Source organism: Crocodylus siamensis, chromosome 2, assembly GCF_052110815.1.
Source record: "Crocodylus siamensis isolate JL-2025a chromosome 2, ASM5211081v1, whole genome shotgun sequence".
Taxonomy (NCBI): domain Eukaryota; kingdom Metazoa; phylum Chordata; order Crocodylia; family Crocodylidae; genus Crocodylus; species Crocodylus siamensis.
Genome location: NC_143396.1, coordinates 266,360,096 through 266,383,329, shown reverse-complemented (window position 1 = coordinate 266,383,329; position 23,234 = coordinate 266,360,096). Strand labels below are relative to the sequence as shown.

Below are 23,234 nucleotides of genomic sequence, written 5' to 3'. Positions count from 1 at the left end.
CAAGCTTCTGAATGCCAGCCAACATGGCTTTGTGACTGGCAGGTCTTGCCTCGCCAACCTCATCTCCTCCTATGACCAGGTAACATATGCCCTGGACAAGGGAGACTATGTGGATGTCATTTATCTAGACTTCAAGAAGACCTTTGACCTAGTTCCCCACGATGTCCTCATGGTTAAGCTGGTGAACTGTGACCTAGATCATCATACGGTCCGATGGCTAGGCAACTAGCTACAGGGTAACACCCAAAGAGTACTAGTTGAAAGGAGCAAGTCCATGTGGAACAGTATTACCACTGGAGTCCCTCAGGGCTCAGTACTTGGGCCAGTACCCTTTTAACATTTTCATTAATGATCTAGATTCGGGAGGCAGATGTGAACTGGTCAAGTTCATGGATGATACTAAATTATGGGGGAGGGCCATCACGCCACAGGATAGGCTGGGGATTTGGACGAGGGTGTGTTGAGCACCCTCTCCAAGTTTGCAGATGATACCAAATTATGGGGCAAAGTTAATACACCAGAGAGCAGGGAGCAGTTACAGGCCAACCTGGATAGGTTAGATCAATGGGTGGAACATAATAGGATGCAATTCAACAAAGACAAATGCAAGGTACTCCACCTAGGAAGGAGGAATCCCCAACAAACTTACAGGTTGGGGGATGTCCTCCTCAGCAGCTCGGAGGCTGAGAGAGATCTTGGAGTCATAGTTGACTCCAAGATGAACATGAACCAGCAGTGCAATGAGGCCATCAACAAAGCCAATCACGCCTTGTCATGTATTAGCAGATGCATGACCAACAGATCGAGGGAGGTGATGCTCCCCCTGTATGCAGCACTAGTCAGTCTGCAGTTGAAGTATTGTGTCCAGTTCTGGGTGCCGCACTTCAAGAGGGACATGGAAGATCTGGAGAGGGTTCGGAGGGGGGCCACTCACATGATTAGTGGTCTCCATGAAAGACCCTACGAGGAGAGGTTGAGAGATCTGGATCTCTTCAGCCTATACAAAAGATGGCTGAGGGGTGACCTTGTGGCTGCCTATAAATTTATCAGGGGAGGACAGCTGGAGATTGGGGATGTGCTGTTTACCAGAGTGCCTCAGGGAGTAACTAGGAATAATGGGTGCAAACTAGTGGAGAGTAGATTTAGGTTAGACATTAGGAAGAAATTTTTTACAATAAGGAAGAATTTTTTTACAATAAGGGTGGCCAGAGTCTGGAATGGGCTTTCAGGAGAGGTGGTGCTGTCACCTAACTTGGAGGCTTGACAGTCACCTGGCTGGGGTTGTCTGACCTTGGTCCTCTTTCCTGCCAGGGGCAGGGGGTCAGATGAAGTGATCCATTGGGTCCCTTCCGATTCTATAATCTATGAATCTATGATAAAGGCTGACTTGGACACACTCTCAAGGTGGGCTGACCAAAACTGGATGGCCTTTAGTACAGAGAAGTGCAAGGTACTGCACATCAGTAGGAAGAACCCTCAGCATACTTACAGGCTCGGCAGTGCTGTGCCTGCTAGCACCATAACCAAAAGGGACTTGGGGGTCTTGATTGACCACAAGATGAATATGAACCACCAATGTGATGTGGTGGCAGGCAAAGCTAACCAAACTGGCATGCATCTACCGTTGCATCTCAAGCAAAACCAGGGAAGTCATCCTCCCGCTTTACTCAGCCGTGGTAAGACCTCAGCTGGAGTACTGCATCCAATATTGGGCCCCCCATTTCAGGAAGGATTTGGAGAAGCTTGAGAGAGTCCAGAGGAGAGCCACTCATATGATCCAAGGCCTGGAGGGAAGGCTGTACGAGGAGAGGCTGAGGGACTTGGGACTTTTCAGTCTGGAGAAGAGAAGGCTCAGGGGAGACTTGGTGGCAGCCTACAACTTCATACGAGGGGTACATCAGGACCTGGGAGAACATTTGTTCACCAGAGCTCCCCAAGAGATAACAAGGTCTAACAGCCATAAACTCCAGGAAGGCTGATTTAGACTGGATATTAGACACAAGTTCTTTACTGTGCATGTGTCCAGGGTCTGGAACAAACTTCCCCCAGGGGTGGTGCCAAGCACCTACTCTGGATTCCTTCAAAAAAACAGCTGGATTTATTTCTTGTTGGGGTCACGTGATCCCAGCTGACTTCCTGCCTATGATGGGGGTACTGGACCTGATGATCTCTTGTCCCATCCAGCCCCTAATGTCTATAAAATCTAGGATCTTGGATTTAGGCACCCAAATTCCATCACATCCCATTTCAGGTAACTAAGTCCACTTATGGGTCTGGGCCTTAGTGATTATGATCTTGAGTAGTTTCACTAGGCTGAGTGGGACTGTTTGTTAATGGTAGAAGGCCCTATATCGGGGGGGGGGGTTCAACTTTTTTTGGTTGGTGTACCCCTGGCAGCCAGTCGAAGCATGGAGTCCCTCAGCGGGGTGGGGGTCCCCCTGGCGGGGGAGCAGGGGAGTCCCCTGCACATAGCAGTGAAACCAGAAGCACCACTGGCAAAACTGGAAGTGCCCCCGCTTCTCCGCGTCACTGCTGCATACCCCCCGGGGCCTTCCCACGTGCCCCCAGGGGTACGCGTAACCCTGGTTGATAACCCCTGCCTTATATGAATAGTCAGTTTATAGAATATTGAAGCACTATGCTGTAACATTTCCTTTTTACAATTTTTTTCTATCTTCTTATTGTTTTGTGTATTAAATTCTTCAGTCATTGCCTAAAAATTAGCTTTGATCCCAGGTTTTTTGCCATATTTGTATTTTCATTTTGTATATGCTGATTTTTAATTCCATAATAGCTATAAGATATAGGAGATTTTATTTACTATTTTAAGCCTTCAGTACTTCAGCTTTTGATCCAGAGGCAGATACCATTGAGCATCAGATACTCTTGATCTCAGCAGGACTGAAATGCTGAAACTCTGGGAAAACCACAGTGGCCACACTTAAATGAGCAAAAAAATGTGGGAAAGTTAGAGCAAATATGTCAGTATTTCATGCCGGATGAATATTCAAGGAACATGGTCTGTAGTTCATATTTATAGCTCCAGAATAAAGTGTGTATGTGTGGGTGACGCACGTTATAAATGCATAATCAGATCTATTTTCTATTTAACCTTGATCACTTGTACTTAATGCAGAAACTGATTTAAGGGTTTTATGTTGCAAAAATAAGGATGGTGAGTGACCCTGTTGAGGTAGCGAACATGGAGTGCAGTAACTGGAATGCACTAGGAATGAAGGGTTTGGTCAGTTGTGCAGTCAAGTTATGAATAATTATGGCATTACAAAGAAATTGAATTCCAGCAGGGAAAATGATTGAAAGCACTGACCTAATTTTTCTTTCAGTGTCTTTTTGTATTCCAGGAAGACATGGCTCTAAACAAATACTAAATAGTGTTGGCTGGCTGTAACACTGCCCTCCTCCCTACAGCTCCCCCCTCATTGCCATGTTAAAATTTTTCCTTCTGTTTAGTGTGGTTGAGTTGGCAGCTTTTTACTTCTGCCCTATGATTGTTTTCCTATTCAGCAGTTTAGCTCATGCAGCTTGAATGTGCTTCTTAAGGACTGTTGAAGCCAAGCTGAGGGCCATTATCAACTGATAATTACAAACAGAACATGAGAGGTAAATGCAGGCTTCGTGCTTTCGTGCTTGCTAAAGCCACAGCATGCAGGGGTGGGATATCTGGATCAGTGTTTGTCCTTTGACAAATGATGACATATCTTAGTTATTCAGTTATTTGTATAAAGAAATAATGTTCTACCTTTCATATCTTCACACGTTGTGATCAAACATGGTGCAGGTTTGGAGCGGGGGTGGAGTTGTTTTGTTTGTTCTTTAAGAGAACAAGGAAGTGAGAAAAGACCTAGGTCTACACAACGCTGAGAAAAGGCACCTTCTGTTTGTTGCCTACAAACATTTAATATGCTAAATGTGTAGCTTCAGCTGCCTAACCTTTTGGTAGATCCAGTGCTTCAGAAGCCCAGCTGCTGAAAATTGTTTTGAAGGTTAAATAGCTTTATACCTCATTTGTCTTATCATAAGTTAAACATTTTATTTTAAAACTCCTGAAACTTCAGTAGCACCATCCATAAATATAGTTTATACCTCCTCCCTAATTTAATGCATTTCTAATGGCTGAATGATGGATGTCTCTGTCCAGTGAAATGTGTTGAGTTTCCACAGACAATGGAAAGATGCAATTAATGCAAAGTAGAATGTGTGTGGACTAAGCTACAGACTGTTATAGCAGAAATCAAATATGATCTGAAGGGCATAAAATAAAGCCAGATGTGTATTGCAATGGGTAAAAAAAAACATACTTTGCATGGTAACAGTTCAGAAAAATTGTCTTTTACGTTTAGCTTTCCAACGGTAATGCGTTAATGTCTGAATGTTTGATGGTTTGTTTAAGTGTGTTAACAAGAAGAAACAGTAAAAATATAAAACGCTTCTCAAAAATAGCACAGAGAATTCTAGAGCAGACTCCAGGAGCAGATTGGGTATTAGTGCCTTCTGGCAACAAGACTCGGAACAGATCAAGGGGATTTTTAGGGCTTGCTTTTCTTCTTAAAATCACCTATGTTATTTTAACTAGTTTGTTAGCTGGGAAGCATTGCAACTTAAACTGTGGCGTGTGCAGGCAGTTCTTGACTTACAATGTTTCTAGTTGCAACGAACAGCACTTACAACATTTATAAATTGACACCCTGTTTTGACTTTCTGATGTCAGTTTCTACTTTACAGCGCTTGATCTGACATGATGCCATGCCAGTGAACAAGTCTGCTGTGTCACCAGTGTCCCTGGAGAACATCTGTCCAAACTTCCTTGGACACTTTCTTTAAGAAAGCAGACACAACTCCAGAAACACCTGCAGCCAAGACTCCTGAGAAGACTCCAGCTAAAAGCCCTTCAAAAATTCCAGCAAAGACACCTGAAAGAAGTCCTTTCAAATCAATATGATTGCTATTTCATAGACATTAGGGCTGGAAGGGACCTCAGAAGATCGAGTTCAGCCCCCCGTCTGAAGGGCAGGAAGTCAGCTGGGGTCATAGGATCCCATCAAGATAAGCATCCAATTTAGTCTTGAAGGCGTTCAGTGTAGGTGCTTGAACCACCTCCAATGACAGGCTGTTCCAGACCTTGAGGGCTCGGACAGTAAATAAATTCTTCCTTATGTCCAGCCTGAAACGGTCTTGCAGTAGTTTATAACTGTTTGACCTCGTCGTCCCTTGGGGCACTCTGGTGAACAAACGTTCCCCAAGATCCTGGTGGTCACCCCGATAAACTTATAGGTTGCCATCAGGTCACCCCTGAGCCTGCGCTTTTCCAGGCTAAAGAGCCCCGTGGCTCTCAACCTGTCGTCGTAAGGTCTGTTTTCCTGACCTCTGATCATGCATGTGGCTCTTCTCTGGACTCCCTCAAGCTTCTCCATGTCCTTTTTGAATTGTGGAGCCCAAAACTGTGCAGTACTCCAGCTGCAGTCTCACCAAGGCCGAGTACAAGGGGAGAATGACGTCCCGGGATTTGCATAAGAAGCATCTATGGGTGCAAGCCAGCGTTTTTGGTCGCTTTACTAGCTGCAGCATTGCATTGCAGGCTCGTGTTCATCTTGTGGTCAATGATGACCCCCAAGTCTCTTTCTTTCTTCCATAGCGCTAGCCAGCGTAGCACTGCCAAGTCTATAAGGTTGCTGCAAGTTTTTCCTCCCAAGGTGGAGAACCTTGCATTTACAATATAAATACGTTATTATAGATGAGTAATATAGCTACATGATTGAGTACAAAATTCTGGGTTATTTTTGGTGAAAATAGGGTATCAGGCGTTTGTTCAGGAACCAGTCCCCCATTTATAACACTGTTTCCTATTGGAAAATCAGTTCTGAGTTATAACATTTTGACTTAAGACAATTTTCAGGAAGCAATTGTTATAAGTCTGAGGACTGCCTGTACATACAAGCAAAAAGTATGTCTTGTGATTTCCAAGGCAGGCTGAATTTCAGCATCTTCTCAAACCCCTCTCTTCTTCTGTCTCTTCTCCCCAGTTAAATTGTCTGCTCACATTCTGTCTTCTATGCATACAAACTTTACTGTGGACTTCTGTTGGTGGGAATTTTCTTCAGTAACCAGAGCTAGCATGCTGTTTCTCTTTTCCAGATATTTTTCCTGCTGCTTCTCTTAGCCTATTGAGGCTTTTATATCCAGGGTTCCTGCCATGCCCAAATGAGCCTTACATCCAGTAGTGGCATTGAATGTTACTGTGCACCAGTCAGACTTTAAAGACAATTTAAAACTTATCTCATGGTTATATGTTGTATGTGTACAGTTTAGTTTTTACACTAATAGCCTTACATAGCTTTTCAGGACCACATAAGAATGTGATAGTCATCTCAGTTAAGTGTAGATTTCCACCTTGCACAGGTCAGCTGTAATTATTTTTCCAAAAATAAATGTTAAGTCTAAAAAAATATGGCTGACATTCACTTTGAAAGAAAGCTCTTTAGGACTGTAAAAAGACTCTTTCCTCTTATCCTCCACTGCTTTTTGAGGGATATTTCAATTAATGTTTGGCTCTGCTTATTCCCTTTGAACTAAAATAAACTTTCAGTTTAAGTTATGAGACTTCAGGAGAGCTTAATTATCTGGAGTCATTTTGTTTGCAAATACAACTGATAACCAAAACCTTCACAACTCATTGGAATTGAGGGCAAGGATGAGTGCAACCGGCAAACTAAAATGCCTCTTTGGAAGTCATACTTTTTTGTTTAGAAAAGTTAATTTTTCTCTTAAACATGCTATGACCAGTCTCCCAGAGGTTGTGATTGGCTTTCACTGCCTGTGCCAAGTTCTCTGTTCTGTTAAAGTTTTCTGTTAAAAACAAAATGGAAAGAATTTTATAATAGCAGTTCACTAAAATGTAGAATTGTATATCTGCATTGTAGCAAAAATGGGTTCTAAGCTATATAAACTGAGCTCCACATTCCAGTTTCTGATATACATTGAGACAAAGCAAGTCTGTAGAAGCCTATCCAAATGCCTGTTGGCGCTTATTACTTCCTTTTTAAGATAATTTTTTATTACTATAGCATCTAAGAACCTCAGTCTTGAACTAGGACTTGACTGTGCTGGGCAGATGTAGAACAAAGATTGCCCCAACCTCTCAGAGCTTTCAGTCTTTGAATGAGGCAAACCAACTGATGGGTAAAGACAATGAATTACAAGGAAATTAAGGAAGCATTATTGATTAGCATAACAGGCAGCCATCTCAGCACATGAGTAGTCCAGGCATTGTCAGTAGTTCTTTTTATTGTTATTGTTGTTTTTGTTATTATAGGTAGCAAAAAAGATTCTTTTAAAGGGTTTTTGGAGGACAAAACAGTGTCATGGGTGTTTATAGAAAGCTGCTTCCAATTGTGTTTTGGTTTTATGTATAATACTGAATGAGAGTACTTAACACTAGGCTGCAATTTAATAGGGTGAGGTCATTGATGTAAAGATCAGTGATACAAAAATGCCAGGATTCGGATAAATAATTTTAGTTTTCAGCTAAACTAGAAGATAATATATTTTTTTAAAAACACAAGGAGTCCATGAAATATCTGAAATAACTAAAACAGATCTAGTATTCTGTATAGCTTTAAAAAGATGGATACTGGGGCTTATTCTAATTCTGCAAGCATAAATATGTTAAATTTGCATACAGAAACCTTATTCTAAACCCTTTTTCATCTTAATCACCCTTCTGGATACAGTTGTAATGGGACTATACAACAGTAGGGCTGTGTGAAGCTTCAGGTGGTGAGTCGATTCGGAGGAGATTTGGCCCAATTTGGGGGCCAAATCTCCAAATCTGAATTGAATCAGGGGACCAGTTAAAAGGCCGGAATCAATTCAAAGCTCTCTGAATCTTCGGAAGAGATTCAGAGAGCTTTGATTCGGGCAGTCCCCAGTGGCTGAAACAGGGAGCTGCAGCTGGACTCTGAGCTGGGGAAGGGGGAGAGGACCATCGGGGGACCCCTGCCAGTCCCCCCCCCCCCCGCTCTCTCAGCCCCCCCATGGTTGCCCCACCTGCCCCATTTCCCAGCCCTTTCAAGAAGAGCCTCAGTGCTCATTGGTTGCCGCCAGGTGGGAGAATGATCGACACGAGCCCCCTTGCTCCCCCAGCCTCCCACAGCTGCCCCTCCTGGGCCAGCTCCAGCCCTTTAAGGAGGGGGAAAAAACAGAGAAAAGTCCTGGGACTCACAGCTCCTACAGTGGCCTCAGGGTTTTGGGGGCTTGTGCAGAGCCCCCCACATGTCATGGGGCAGTGGGGATTGCCCCGCTGGCAGGAGCGGTGAGTCCACAGTTTTCTGGGGGGGTTTTGTATTTGTTTTTTTCTTAAAGGGACAGAGCTAGCCTGGGCAAGGCACCTGTGGTGCGGCTGGGGGAGTGAGGGGGGTTCAGGGGGCTCGTGCAGAACCCCCTGTGCAGCATGGGGCACTGGGGCTTGCCCCGCCTGCCTGGCAGCACCCATTGCATCAGGGCTCTTTTTTAACAAGTGCCCGGAGCTGAGGCAAGTGGGGCAGCCATTGCTGAGCTGTGGGGGATGGGCCTGGCTGATTTTTGGAGATTCGGCCGAATCAATTTGGGACAGTGATTTGAATTGAATCACTGTCCCCTGAATCAGCCGAATCCGAAGCAAATATTAGGTGCTTTGCACAGGTCTACTGAACAGTTCTGTTGCTAAACATATTTAGGTATATGCTGTACTCCTAAATGATGACATGGTCTCTTCTACTGTTAGTAGTTCTTTTCCTTTTTATTTTTGTAGGCTGTGAGGATATTATTGCTGAAAGCATCTCACTAGACACCTTAATTGCCATTCTCAAGTGGAGTTCACAGCCATATGGTTCCAAGTGGGTACACCGTCAAGCACTGCATTTCCTCTGTGAGGAGTTTACCCAGGTTATGACTTCAGATGTTTTCTACGAGCTGAGCAAGGACCATCTGCTGACTGCTATCCAATCTGACTACTTACAGGTGATCCTTTTAACTTTTTTATTCAAAATGCAGCTAATTCATATTTTGAAGCAGGCTGCATTGTCCATTTATCAGAAGCCATATATATATATGAGATCTTAAAGGAAAAGAATGAATGTTAACTTTATTACATTTTTTAAACTAAAAAAAGCAGAGGTAGTGATTAAGGAAAAGTATTTCATTTTCTGGGTTTGTAACCCAACCGAATCTGATCGTATAAACTGCTCCTTGAAAGCCTAATAATAGTCTAGAAACAGCTGCAAATTATTTTAAGTGAAACATTCCTAGGTTTAATTTTTGCCTTGCCTGTTTAGATTTCTGTGGAAATTACATAGTAGTAGTCCTTCTGCTACAACAACATGCATCTTAGCAAGAAAAAAACCAATGAACCAATCGTACAAAAAACCCCAAACTTATTTATTCTGGAACGATGTCAAAATATCCCTTGCCTTTAACCAGTACAAATTCCATTTTCTAGTGGCTTTTTACTATCAGGAAAAATTATATTCTTATTGGCCAGTGAGAAACTTGCAAGTTTTTTTGTCCCTTTGAGAGAGTATTGCTTTCAGTGGCAACTAAACAAGTAGCTTCTGCAAGGGCTTTTTTTAAGTTGTAGTTGTGCCCACTGTTTTTCTGATGTATAAAATAGTTAAATGTTTTTTGTCTTAAACATTTCTGCTTTGTGTGGGTTTTTGGGGGTTTTTTGTTTTTTACCTTAGAAGCAACAATAGTGGTAAATAATTCTGGTCTTCCATGAAAATGTGTTTTCTTCACTTTTCCACAGTAATTGAAAGGCACAGAAATATTTAGAGCTTCAACATTTCTCTAAAACAGAAATGTCCGCCTGATGGTCCGCAGGCCAGATGCTGTCTGTGAGGGATCAGGATATGGCCTCCAGACTCCTACCCAGCTACCATTGCCCCATTTGTTGCAGCAACAGCCAGGGTCCTGGGGCTTCCTGTCCCTCCCCCAGCTTCTGTTGCCTGGCCCAGTCCTCAGAGCAAGGGTATGGTGGAGCACTTGTGGGACAGAGCCCGCGGGGGAGTGGTTTACAGGTGAGGCAGGTTGCTGTGCCCTGCCCTATGGTGTAGTGGGGTGAAGCAGTGCCCAGTGTAACAGGGTCAGGAAGTGCTCAGGATTTGAATTACACTGCGACTGTTGGGGGAGAGTGGGAGGGGGAAAGAGGGGAGGAGTTTTTTGCACAAAAAAAAAAAGGGCTGCTCATCACATTGCCCTAATAAAATCGGAGTGTGTCCCCCCATCCCCGGTTATGATTTTCAAAACTTACAGGGGGGCTCTTATCTCTTATGGGGGGGGCTCAGCCCCCCAGGCTCACCTATAATTTAGACCCTGGGAGCTCCTGCTTGTGTGCATGGGATACCACGCTAGGAGACAGTGGGCCGTGCTCATGCAGCTCTCAGGTGCTTAAGTTGGATAGCACTGCTCTAAATGCTCATTAATCATTTAAATGAATATTTGTTAACACCCGTTGAACAAAAATTCATGCATGCAATCTTACTTAAAAACCTCTCCCCTCCTTTTTAATTTTAATTAACTCATTTTTTTAGTTTCCTTTCATCATGCAGAACCTGAATCCTAATGGGAAAAGTGAGCAGGAGAAGTTCTGGCCGGGGGGCAGATACTTTTACCTTCTTAAACTGAAATTAGTTATTCAGAATATTCTTTAGGTCTGAGCTTGCTCAGTAGCCTTTAATTTTCTCTTTCCTTCCAGGCAGTTCCATTTGCTGTCAGCAAATGTGGGAGCTAAATCTGTAATCCAGAGTACTTAAGCACCATTATGTGCAGTTGATGATCACTGAGCAATACATACAGTGTCTATGTGCTCCCCTTCTCCCTGACTTAAAGCCTTGAGTGATTCAAACCACTGCCAGTCACAGTTTTAGTAATACTGCACAGCTTGGTGCTTGGAATTATTTGTGTAACTTATGTGGTTTATTAAAAAAAAAAAAAAGTCCTTCTTTCATCTTGAGTGTTGTCTTAATATCCCAGACTAAGGTGGTAGGTTCTTTTTAGTTTGGCTTTGTGTTTATCCTTGAAATCGTAGTGTGGCTATAATACACTACAAATAAGTGATCCCTTAGGAAGCATCTGAGACTTGATAAGTATTTTAAAGAAGCTATTGCTAAAGATCCATTTCACTTTAATGAATGCGTTTATCCTTAGAAGAAGGTTCTGGTTGCATACAACAGTGTCAGACCTTCAGAATCATAATATTCAGGCCATATTTATAGACTACAGTTCTGCAGCACAATTGGCTGCCTCCATTTCAGACGTATAACTGGGGATAGATTTTTTTCAGAGACTTTCTCATGGGTGAGGAACATGTGTTCCTACAGTCTGCAGAGCAAGCAGGGAAGATTTTTGGAGCTGATGACTCGAGACAATGCCATGTTCCTCTTGAGTGATCCGGAGGAAGGAAGTCTTGCCCCAGCCAGCGTACGTTTGAAGGGTGGGACAGATGTTTTAAAACTGTTGAGGAAACCACAAAGCAATCCCTTCTCACAGGCTCTTCTACCTTCAAGGCCTCGAGTGCTAGGGAAGGTGCCAGCTTCTGCAGTCTTAATGATTATTAAATAAATCCTTTGTTTTTGGTGACCCTATATCACTCCTCATCCGGTATCCTTTAACATAACCCTTGCAGTAGGGACTATGCAATAATAGATCACATCCCTTTCTGTGGGGAAAAAATCCTTAGCTTTCCACCCTCTGCAGGGTCCTGCAGGAGGTCATAGTGTCCTGTTTTCCTCAAGGAGATGTGCAGGATGTGTGTCTGTAAACTCTTTCTGGGAATGTACTCAGCCCTTCACTGGGTCATATCATACTCTCCATGTCTCTCAGGGATTTGGCTCAGGAACCAGTGAGTATTATGAGCAAACAGCTCTTAGAACAAGGCATTACAAGCTTTAGAGCCTCTCAAGAGTTTCTACTCTGGATTTTCTTTTTAAAAAAAAAATACATATATATTTTGCTCAAAGCCCCAGCTTTACAGAATTACCTCAGTTTCAACTTAACTTCACAGTTGAGTCTGAATGGAGGTGCCTAACTTCACAAGTATATTTATGGCTTTAGGAAATAATGCAACATAAAAAAACCAAAAAAACATCCAAGTTGAAGATCTGTATTTTTCCACACCTGGTTTAGGAAGATATGGCAAAAGTGGAATGAATTACCTGTCTAGACCTGCTTCTACTTAAGAACTTAATCTGCCTAAGACCGTTGCAGCCTCTTTACTAAAGGGGATACTTTTACCAGCTGAGGTGGTTTCCCTGCCAGACACTTAGCAAAGAAAATAAGATAATGGCTCAGTTTGAAGTTGGATATAACAACTAGGGGTGCACTGATAGATTTTTTGGACCGATACCGATGGCTCATTTTTAATGAGCCATATTGGCCAATATGCAGCCTAGCAGCTTGGAGAGCAGTGTCCAGCTGGTAAGTCTGTTGTGGGGGGATGGGGGAGGGAAGGGGTGTGCAGGGGGGGCAGATCAAGGCTCCCTTAGTGATGGGTGGAGTGGCACTGGGGCAGGCACCACCCAGCCAGTGTGGGGCATAGGACAGAGCCACAGCTCTTCTGGGGGACGAGAGGGGTGGCTCCTACCATTACACGCACCACTGAGGGAGGCCATGGAGGTGGGGGTGCCTCCTGGCTTTGTGTGTGAGGCGAAGGTGGGTTGCTGCTGCGGGCTGGGGCCAGGGCTGGTGCCAAGTTCTTCATGGTGGGGGGGCTGTGCCAGGCTGCACTTGGGGCAGGCAGCAGCAGTGCTGGTAGGGGGGCTGTGGAGAAAATTTTGGGTGGCTGTAGCCCTGTGTAGCCTCCCTCCCAGCATCGTCACCACCCTCCCCAAGCCCAGTCCAGCCCCTGCCTGGAAGAGCCTGGTAGCCCGCCCTTGCCCCACGCACAGATCTGGGGGGCACATGCCCCCCCCCATGCCCTCCTTAGGTGCACGTAGTGGTTGGAGCCATCCTCCCTCCCCACGAGTCCTGAACGAGCTGCTCATGACTCTGTCCCATAACCCATCATCCCCGTTCCCTCACCGTGGGGGCCTCAGTCTGCCCCCCACCACGCCCCTTCCTTCCCTAGTGCCCCTTCCCCCACAACAGACTTACCAGCTGGACACTGCTTTACAAGCTGCTGGCCTGTGCTACTGGCCACCTGCGTGCTGCGCTGTGGCTGCATGTATGCATGCAGCCTTCATGGTAACATTATTGGCCACATCAGCCAAAAAAAAGATTGGCAATAATGTTAATTTTCCTTAGCTCCTAGACAATACAATGTGGGACCGATATATCAGTGTACCTGTAATGACAACCTCCACCCTGAGCACAGTATGCAAACTCTTACTGTGCAGGTCTGTGGTTAGATCAGAGTCTATTATTCAATACATGCAAAATCTTTTTCCACATAAAGAATGAAAGCAAAACAGATTGGAAATAATCTTTCCTATGTTAAATGTTCCTAGCAGCCCTTTGGGGTCTCTTTGGCTGTCTTTGTATTTAAAGCAGGGACATATCATTTGTTCAGATACAGCCCTGACCTCCAACCACAGGGGTGCTAGGTTCTGAGATGGTTCAGGTTTAGATTAACCCACCCATGGGGCCTGTGCTGGATCCTGTACAGCTCATATCTTCTTTAATGACTTGAATGGAATTGAGTACAGACTTAGTAAATTTGCAGTTGATTCCAGTTTAGGTGGGGGAGTGAATAGCCATTTTTAGGAATAAATTTAGGATTCAAAATGACTTTGACTCAGTGGGAATGTTATCGGAAATAAATCTGATAAAATTAAATAATGATTTAAGCCTTCAGATCAAATGCACCCCCCAAAAAATCAAAAATGACTTGATTAGGCTGCAGTACTGCAGAAAAGGATGTGGGGTTTATAATGCATCATAAGCTGAAGACCAGTTAATAGTATGGTCAAATTGCAAAACACACCAATAGTATACTGGGTTGTATTTATACAATTATGACCTGTACATCAAGGAAAGTGACTCTTTTATTCTCCTTAGCACTGGTGAGACCTCACTTGGAGTGCTGTGTTGTTTGGGGCACTGCACTCCAAGAAAGATATAAATATTCAAGCAGAGAGCAACAAAAAATATTAACAGTCTAAGAAATGTGACTAATAAGGCAAGGTTGAAAGAATTGGAATTATTTACTCTGGAGAAATGAGACAGGGTTTGGTCACAGTCTTCAAATAACTGGCAGGTGGTTACAAAAAGGATGATGATAAAACTGTTCTCTCTTCCCAGGGGATACCGCAAGAAGTAATGGTGCTAAATGTTAAGGGAGATTTGGGTTGGAGATGAGGAAGAGCTTTCTAAATCTGAGGGTGGCTATTCACTGGAACTATTATCTAGAGAGGTTGTTGACTCCATCCTAGAAGACTTTTTTTTTTTTTTTAAGAGCAGGTTAGACAAACACTTAGCTGAGATTGCTTAGACGGGAATAATCCTAATTTGAGCAGGAGGTTGGATTAGATGACCTCCTGACTTCTTTCTCAGCTTTTTTTTTTATGATTCTGTGACAAAACAGAATTTTCCTTTTAAGCCCTAAGAACTAATGGTCATATTCATGTCTGTTGTAGGAAATATCCAGGCATGCTAAAAATAATATTTAATAAAAATGTGATATGCAGGAAGAGCCTGGTAGCCCAGAGAAACTGGGTCGAGCAGGGGTGGCCAACCTGCAACATTAGTACCATAAGTGGTACAGTAGCAGAAAGCAGAGCAGTAGATCAGGCAGGGAAAGGGATTAGAGTGGCACTTGGGGAGGGTGCAGGGCTAAGTTTGTGGCACACCTGCCAAAAATGTTGGCTCCACAGTAGGGTAGAGTATGGCATAAGCAGTTTCAGAATTTGTGAGTAGAAAAATTATAATGAAAGGATTTTTTTTCTTCTTTAGAAAGAGTAGGCAATTAAAAATAACGAAGACTTGTGAAGTAGAGGAAAGATTGTGTTGGCTTCAAAACGTAAAGAATAATAGGACCACAAACTCTGGTGTGAGAATGACTTTTAAAATAAATTATCTCTTTTAATTGAATGAAGTGTTCCAGCTTTTCTGAGAACTAAATTGTTCTGGGAAACTTATCTTGCTTAACAGCAGGGAAGTCTGGCTTTATTTCTACTATCTTACTGCTTTTTAAAAGTAAAAGAAAGCAAGTGGTAAAACAGACCATAGAACAAAGCATGAATATTCTTTTGTTGTGGGATGACCAAATTGTTATTTTTGCCTGAGAGAGATTTGTGAGTTTAGTGGTTCCATACAATGGATTGCTAAACTAAGCATGCATTGTATTAAATGTCTTATTTCATTATAGGCAAGTGAACAAGATATCCTTAAATACCTTATTAAATGGGGAGAACATCAGTTGATGAAGAGAATAGCAGACAGAGGTAAGAACCTTTCTAAAAAATGCATTGTTTAATTTCTTGTGCCCTTTTGGAGCTGTTGAAAACAATTTTCAAGTAAATGAATGTGATGGTCTGTAATTAAAAAAAAAAAAAAAAAAAAAGTGTAATTATGCTTGAAACAAAAGTACTACATGGGACAGAGAATTTGTCCTCATTAAAACAACCTTTATGAACTAAACATGTAAATAAAAAGCACAAACATTCTTGATAGTTCATTTCATTTTCCATTGCTTAAAAGTGATTATCCACTCCTGATTTTTAAATTTAGTGACTTTCTATTTGTACTTACAAAATGTTGGCGGAAACTTCAGCTATTTTATTTAGGTTAGCTATTACAGGTTTTTCATGTCTGTCTATTTTATTCTAAATTGACTGTCAGCCTTTCAATCTTCACCTTTTGCAGTGTTTCCCTTCACATCAAACTTAAAATGTTGAGGAACAAACTATCAAATGACCTAAATGTGTTTCCTAAAGTGGACGCAAATGTTTTTGTTACTCAGAAATGTGTTATTTCTCTGGTACAAACTGAATGTAAAGGCAGGAAGGGTTTTAGAGAATGTATAAAGGATTAAGGAAGTTGGTGAGGTCACCAGTAAGTAACCCAATAAATGGTCCGTGGGGGTTCACTGATGTGTTATTCTCTCAAGTTATGCTCACAGATTGTGATTGCTGAATGTGTAATGCTGAATCAAATGCAATATAAAAACTGGTTGGAAATTACACTGTGCTACAGTGTTGGCTAAAGCCCAAGTTTTGGAGAAACTGAATGAAGTTTATATAGACATATATAGATACAGAGGATAGAGATATATCTAGAAGTTCTGTAACTTGACCCTGAGAGCGAGCCTGACTAACCCTGGCTTGATGCAGAAATGTCTTTGTTGCCCCTCACTACTGATTGGCTGAGAGGGCTGCCTGTCATGTAGCCCCACCCTCTCAAAACAGCAGCGTGGAGTGGGGCCACATGATGGACAGCCCTCTCAGCTAATCAGCGACACAGGGCAGGGCTGTACAGTGGACAGCCCTCCACCAATTGGGGGAGGCAGGGGGAGAAAGGCCTGTAATCAACCCATGAAAATGGTGGCCGGCCCAACAACTGCCCATGAAATCAGCCGGCTGCCGCCTCGAGTTTGGTAGAGCCCAGTCTATAATCTGTGAATGTAGAGAGAGAGAATTATCTGCTGGGGAAGCCACTGTGTCCTTCAGAACAGTGAGGTGGCAAGAGTACAGCTGGGCAAAAACCGTCTGTTTGTAGGACAGGAGTAGTAGCATGAACTAGATAAAGCAGTCTGGGGAGAAATGGCTTTTTGGGCCAATGGCTTGGGCAGATGACCCATGTCTGTATATGACAGGCTTAACTATAATGGTGATTGTCAAACTCTAGCGCACAGGCTGGTTTTGAGGAATACCAGTGCTAGGCACTATTCATGATTTTCAGAGCAGGTTTTCTTTTCCTTCATGTGCAGCAGATAAATATAACGGGTTTTCTTTACCTTCATGTGCAGCAGAAACCTAGCACTTCTTATTCCTTATTTAAAACATCTGTTTGCCTAAAAATTATCTGCCTATTTTTCCTTCTCATAGAGCCCAATTTACTGAGTGGTACTGCCCACAGCGTGAACAAACGGGGTGTAAAGAGGAGAGATCTTGATATCGAGGAGCTGAGAGAGATCCTGTCTCCCCTTCTACCTTTTGTCCGCATTGAGCACATCTTACCCATGAATAGTGAAGTACTCAGTGATGCTGTAAGTGTTTCTTATCACTCACATCCTTCCAGACATGCAAATATAGCCTGTAGAAATAACTTCAAACAGTGCCAAGGTTTGGGTTATTTCTTTTCTTTGGTAAAACTTTAGTGCCCTGGTCTCAGTCAGTAACATTTTATAAACTTGTATTTTTGTTATAACTGAAATTTAAAATAATGTTTTAGTTCAGAGGTCAGCAACATTTTTCGCCAGAGTGCCAAAAACAGCCCAACCTCAACCCATGCCTCACAGTTGGCATGCCAGGTGTGGACAGCGGGGGAGCTACAAGGGACCTAATCCTTGTTGCTGGGGTGGATGCATGCACACTTCTGGGTGGATGGCAGGGTAGGGGCTGGGGTCACCCTGTCCCAGCCCCTTCCCCACCATGTACCCCTATTTCTGTATATATCTTGAAACAAGACCATTTGTTAGAGGAAGGCCTCCTTCCACAAGAGGCAACTCTGAGCTGTCTCCTCTCCAGCCAGGGATGGCTTGAAACCTAGTTGGCCAAGTTTGTTTCTTGGGCAACTTTATGTGGGCGCACAGGCTTCAAGCCTGCTCTCTAGCAGAGCCAGCACTGGCAGGAGGGCAGAGGAAAAAGCCATCTGCCCAGAGGCCCTGAACTCTCTGGGGTGTCCAGCAGTTCTGTGCAGCTAGCGCAGCTCCACCATGCACTAGATGGGCCCAGGGAGCCCTCACTACAGGGGGGAGTCACTGCCACTGTTGGCGAGGAAAGAGTCTTCAGCAGCAATATGTGACAGGGTTGCTTCAGTGGATCTTCCCCTTCTGTGCCTATTAGTGTTATCTATTAAAATATTAAATGTGTTTTTCTTTTGTGTGTTGTTTTTGTTTTTTGTTTGTTTTAATTCTTAAAGATGAAGAGAGGTCTCATTAGCACCCCTCCTTCAGACATGCTGCCAACAGCAGAAGGTGGCAAGTCAAATGCTTGGTTACGACAGAAGAATGCTGGAATATATGTGAGGCCAAGACTGTTTTCACCATATGTGGAGGAGGCAAAGGTAATGAGTCATTGCTAATGCTTGGTCATTGCTAAACTGATGTCAGTGGGATTTAGCAAACAGAAGGTTTTCACTTTTTATACGTATTAGACTAAAATACTAAAGGTTTCAATTTAAAACAACTTATAAGATTGATCGGCAGACTCCAGTCCCTAGAACTGGTCAGAAAAATTTCAAGAAAGCTTTCTCAAAAATGAGATAAGGTTGATCTTAGTTAAAAATGCAGAAGTACAGCAGAGTTCTGTTTCTGAAGGAAATTGGCCACGTTTCCAGCCAGTTTCCCAGGCCAGTTCCTACTTTCCAGGTCTTTTGGGCTCATTAGTTCCTGCGGGGAACAAGAATTCTGAGGGTTTTGAAATTTTTTTTATTAGAACCTGAATGAAATCATATCTCCAAAGCCATGACAAAATAGGATTATTATAGTTCTTCTGTCAAGATTTCAAATTCCCTTTGCCCCTTTCCATCAGTACTACTCCGTGTAATTCTCACATTATAAAGCAACAAAATTTAAAGTACTCCTTTCTTTTCCCTCATCCCTTCCATCAGCACCTTTCAACATAAGGTCATCCTAAGGCAGCCGCTAGACAGGATGGGGGTATGTTGTCATGGCATGTTTTTGTAGTGATAGCTGCCATTGAACACTTGTGCCGGGGGCTAACAGTAATACAAATTAACTCAGCCCTGAAGCAATTCACATGTAGGCCAGAAACTCTAGCAGTACCTAGAATTGCAGGAAGGAAGGTAGTATGAAGCTGCCTCTGCTAACTTCACCTGATATGCTGATCACTGCACTGGTGAATCTGAAGATCTGAAAGTAGGGGTGCACCAATATTTTGGGGCCCAATAAAGATAGCCAATATTTAAGGAGGCATATTGGCCGATACCAATCCGGTATCCATTACAGCTGCCATCAGGTGGTAAGTCAGGAGTGGTGGAAGGGGAGTGGGGAGGGAAGAGGTATGGGGGGCACAAATAAGTCCCCCCTGGGGTGAGGGAGGGGGCAGGGGCAGGCACTGCCCAGCCGGGGTGGGAGAGGCAGGACAGAGACACGGCTTGTGGGGTGGGGTCAAGTCCCACTGCTCCTTGCACCTGCGGGGGGAGGGGGGCATGTGCCGCTGGATCTGCACGGCGCGGGGTGGATCCAGCGCTGCGCAGGGTTTTTCTTGCCGGGGGCTGGACTTGGAGCAAGCTCCAGTAGTGGTGGGAGGAGGTTAAAGGCACTCCAGATTTTACCGCAGCTCTGCTCCCAGCCCCATGGCACCACCTGGCACAGCCCCAGCTGAACACCCTATCTCCACCCATGTGCCAGCAAAAGCCGAGGCTACAGCAGGCAGCAGCGTGGGGCTGGAAGCAGAGCTGTGGCGAAATTTGGGATGGCTGTAGCCTCCTCCCAGCGCTGCCAGAGCCTGCTCCGAGCCCAACCCCTGGCAAGAAAAGCCCTGTGCAGTGCCAACTCCAGCTCCACCCTGCACAACTGCTGCCCACCCTGCACCATGCAGATCTGGCCACCCTGCCTCCCCCCCCCCGAATCTTCCCTGGGTGCAAGCAGTAGCGGAAGCTGCCTGTGCCTCTGTCCTGCACCCAGCCCTTCTGCCCCTGCCCCCTCCCTTGCCACAGGGGGCATTCATCTGCACCCTACGCCCCTTCCCTCCCCCCTCCCCTTCCAACTTACCAGCTGGAGGCAACTCTCCATGCTTCTGGATCTGCTCCATGCTGTGATGCGGCTGCACGCAGCACAGGCCTCGGTTGGCCCCGTGGGGCCGATATCCAATATAGACAATTTTCTTTACATCAATACTGATCCAATATCAGACGGATGGATCGGTACACCTCTATCTGTAAAACTGGAGTCCATAATCATACAGTAGATTAATTTAAGTGTCCTACTTTTATCTGTCAAAGAAAACCAATTAAGAATGAGTCTACTCTAATAGTAAATCCTTTTCTGTTACTGTAAGTGCACGTATTTTAAGTATATACTTACATGTACCATTATGGACATTAGTTTTCATTTTGACATGTCTATAGACCTCTCCTAAAGCATACAGGCTGTAACAGTATATACTCAAACTAACAATATTTGCATTAAAACGCACAGTTTAGAAGGTCGCTTAGGTATAATGTCCAGTAATTTGAAGGAATATTCTCTAACATACTAACAAATTCCCTGTCAAGAATGACCGGGTTGGGGGCAGACGAGGACAGAGCCCTGCTACTTCAGGTCTCACCCCGCCCCTGCCGCTTCAGGTCCAGCCCTGCTCCACCCCCACTGCTCCAGGTCCGACCCTGCTCCACCCCGCCACTCCACATCCACTTGGTCTGCATCTGCCTCTCTCCCTGCCGGCCACTTCCCCATTCCTGCCGGCTGTTCTGGGGGGCAGTGGGGCCAGGCAGCGGAGGGCTACCACTACCATGATCCCCTCCCTTTGCCCTCAGCCAGGGAGGCGGGGGGATGCCCCACTGCCCGGGTGGCCAGGGTGTTTGCCACTGCCGCAAACTTCCCTGGCAACTTGGGCACACGCAGCCTGGCCTGACCAACCAATCGCTGCCCATTGCTCAGCAGCACATGCATAGTTGCCCAGAAGTATTGCAGACAGACACAGTAAGCCTTTTATTATTAGATTGGCAGTAAAGCGACAAAAATGACCTACTGGTTAATCACAATGTGTTTTTTGGGCTGTTGCAGTTTACTAGCATGCGTAAGATCTCAGAATTGAAAGCTGATCTTTATAGTCCCACAAGCTGGTCCTAAGGGCTGGCATCCCAGTTGCCCTCCCATTTTAGTTACACTACTGCTTATTTTTTCATCTGGCATTTTTATATATATATTCACAGATGTGATGTGCAAAACATAGAAGTTGCATAAAACATTTCCAGTTTCTACCAACTATCGTGTTCCTTCATTAATATTTAGCTCTTTCTGCATAAGTGAAAAGGACACCATTTAGTATGTCATTGGAATCTTAGTCAGGGTGCATGAATCCTCTCCATCATCAGCTTAAGCATTTTAGAGATGTGTCTTTCTCTTTTAGGGAAGTTTGTCAGCTTGAAGGAAGGATTATCTTTTAGTTCCAGCATTAAGGATCAGGAGCTGAGTAATATCTCTCCATGATTCAGACTGTTTGGGTAATCTTGGAAGAGGCGCTTGATGTCTGTTCCTAAGTGGGGAGATTGTGTTTTACCTACCATATATGTTGACTGCTGATGCTTAGTTTATTAATGGCTGTAAAGTGTAGCAAGATTTGAGTAAAAAGTAATCACAAGGAGCCAAATATTTTTTTCCAAAATTAAAGCTACAAAAAAGTTTAGTTATTGTTATGCTTTCAGCTCTTGGGCTTCGTGCATATTAACTCTGAAAATTTTTGAGCATTGTGGGGGGGCGTTGAGCAGCAGTTTTGTTTTTGTTTTTTAATAAGGGGTATTTTTATTTAATATCTGTTGTTTCAGTCGGTGCTAGATGAGATGATGGTGGAACAAACAGACTTAGTCCGCTTGCGAATGGTCAGAATGTCCAATGTACCTGACACCCTCTACATGGTGAACAATGCAGTGCCACAGTGCTGTCATATGATTAGCCACCAGCAAATCAGCAGTAATCAGTCCAGTCCTCCTTCAGTTATAGCTAATGAAACCCCAGGTAAGGCTTCTTGATTAAATGGTGATAAAGAATTTCCTGTCATGGGAGTTTTTGTTAGATGACTCTTAAATTTCTTGTTGGCCACAGTAGTCTGTTAAGCGGTGGCTGGTAGTCTGCTTCATATAACAGATTACCAGGGGTTCTCAGTTTTGAATGGCTCCAAAGCATATTAAGTAGTAGATACCTGAATAACTATAAAGAGCTGGAGCTATGCTAGAAGGGTACTAGTAGCCAGGACACAAGCACTTATAACCATAGTCTCTCACTGGTACAATAAATATTTTGCAAAACTGTCTGTAATTGGTTTCTACATTCAGAGCATTTACCCACTACAGAAAAATCAATTCAATGGGTAATCACATAACAGTGCTCTGTGCCAAATTTAGACTCTAGGGAACTGCCAAAGCAAACAAATTCCCAAAAGTTCCCCATAACTGAAAATGTTCACCTACCACTCTTAGAAAAGCCAGCCATAGACGCAATGAGAGCATCTCACCCAGTCTGAAATTCAATGGTAGCTGTGTCGGTAATTCTGTTGGTAAAAATCTTTGAGACCTATAATTTATTCATACAAAAAAAGAAAAAAAAAAAAACCCAGCCAGAGAGGTCAGCATTTCAAGTACAGGTGTTCTTTGCTGGTGATGGCTCCCTTCACTTACTGTTATATTGAAGGGAGTGTTCTGGCAGCTGTGTATGAACAAAAATATCACTAGACGTCAACCAAATAAATTTGGGATAGACACAAATATCAGCAAACTGCACATTGATGCAGGAGCCTATTCCTGGAGCAGAAATGGCAGAAAAGAACTGGCCACCTGAGTAATCAAGGAATGACCGTCCTGTGCTTCATTGACTGGTGCCTTGGAGCATATGATTTTTGTCCGGTTATATTCTCCGCCCCGTCGTCCCCCCCCCCCCTTATGTCTAGTGTCCTCTGACATCTGAGCTTCAAGGACATTTGCTGAGCATAGGTATTTTTGGGTCGGCAAAATGACGTGTTGTTCTCATTACAACCTTATTCTGAGGCTGTTTATGAACCTTTCCTGAGCTCTGCCTGCAATATTGAGATTAGGTCCAGCAGATTGTTGGGGCTGCTTTGGACCTGTTCAAGTTTTAGTCAGAATCAGATAATGAAAGAGCTGAACTTGGCTTGTGAACTACTGAATGTGTAAGAATATTGTTCCTTTTATACTTTCACAATGTCTGCCTTCCAGATAAAAATACTCTATATAGTATTCTAAATTGTTTCTGTATGAAAAATTGTTCCAAATTCATGTTAGAGTTGGTAAGTAACCTTTTGAAAAGAAAGCTGATTCATTTTATCCCGAAATCCAGCCTTTTCATAGTGTTAGTACTAGTACACTGAGTACTAACATAATGAAAT

At 43.7% G+C, this 23,234-nt stretch overlaps 1 protein-coding gene across 2 annotated transcripts in view; it reads left to right on the top strand.

Annotated features, from left to right (window-relative positions):
* BTBD7 (BTB domain containing 7) overlaps window positions 1–23,234 on the top strand; it is a 95,648-nt gene that overhangs the window by 59,652 nt on the left and 12,762 nt on the right. For both annotated transcript variants that reach the window (XM_090033913.1, XM_090033912.1), the window contains 5 exons: window positions 8,807–9,015; window positions 15,356–15,431; window positions 17,034–17,194; window positions 18,070–18,213; window positions 21,661–21,850. In XM_090033913.1, coding sequence (XP_089890039.1) covers window positions 8,807–9,015; window positions 15,356–15,431; window positions 17,034–17,194; window positions 18,070–18,213; window positions 21,661–21,850 — 780 coding nt within the window. The remainder of the gene's footprint in view (window positions 1–8,806; window positions 9,016–15,355; window positions 15,432–17,033; window positions 17,195–18,069; window positions 18,214–21,660; window positions 21,851–23,234) is intronic.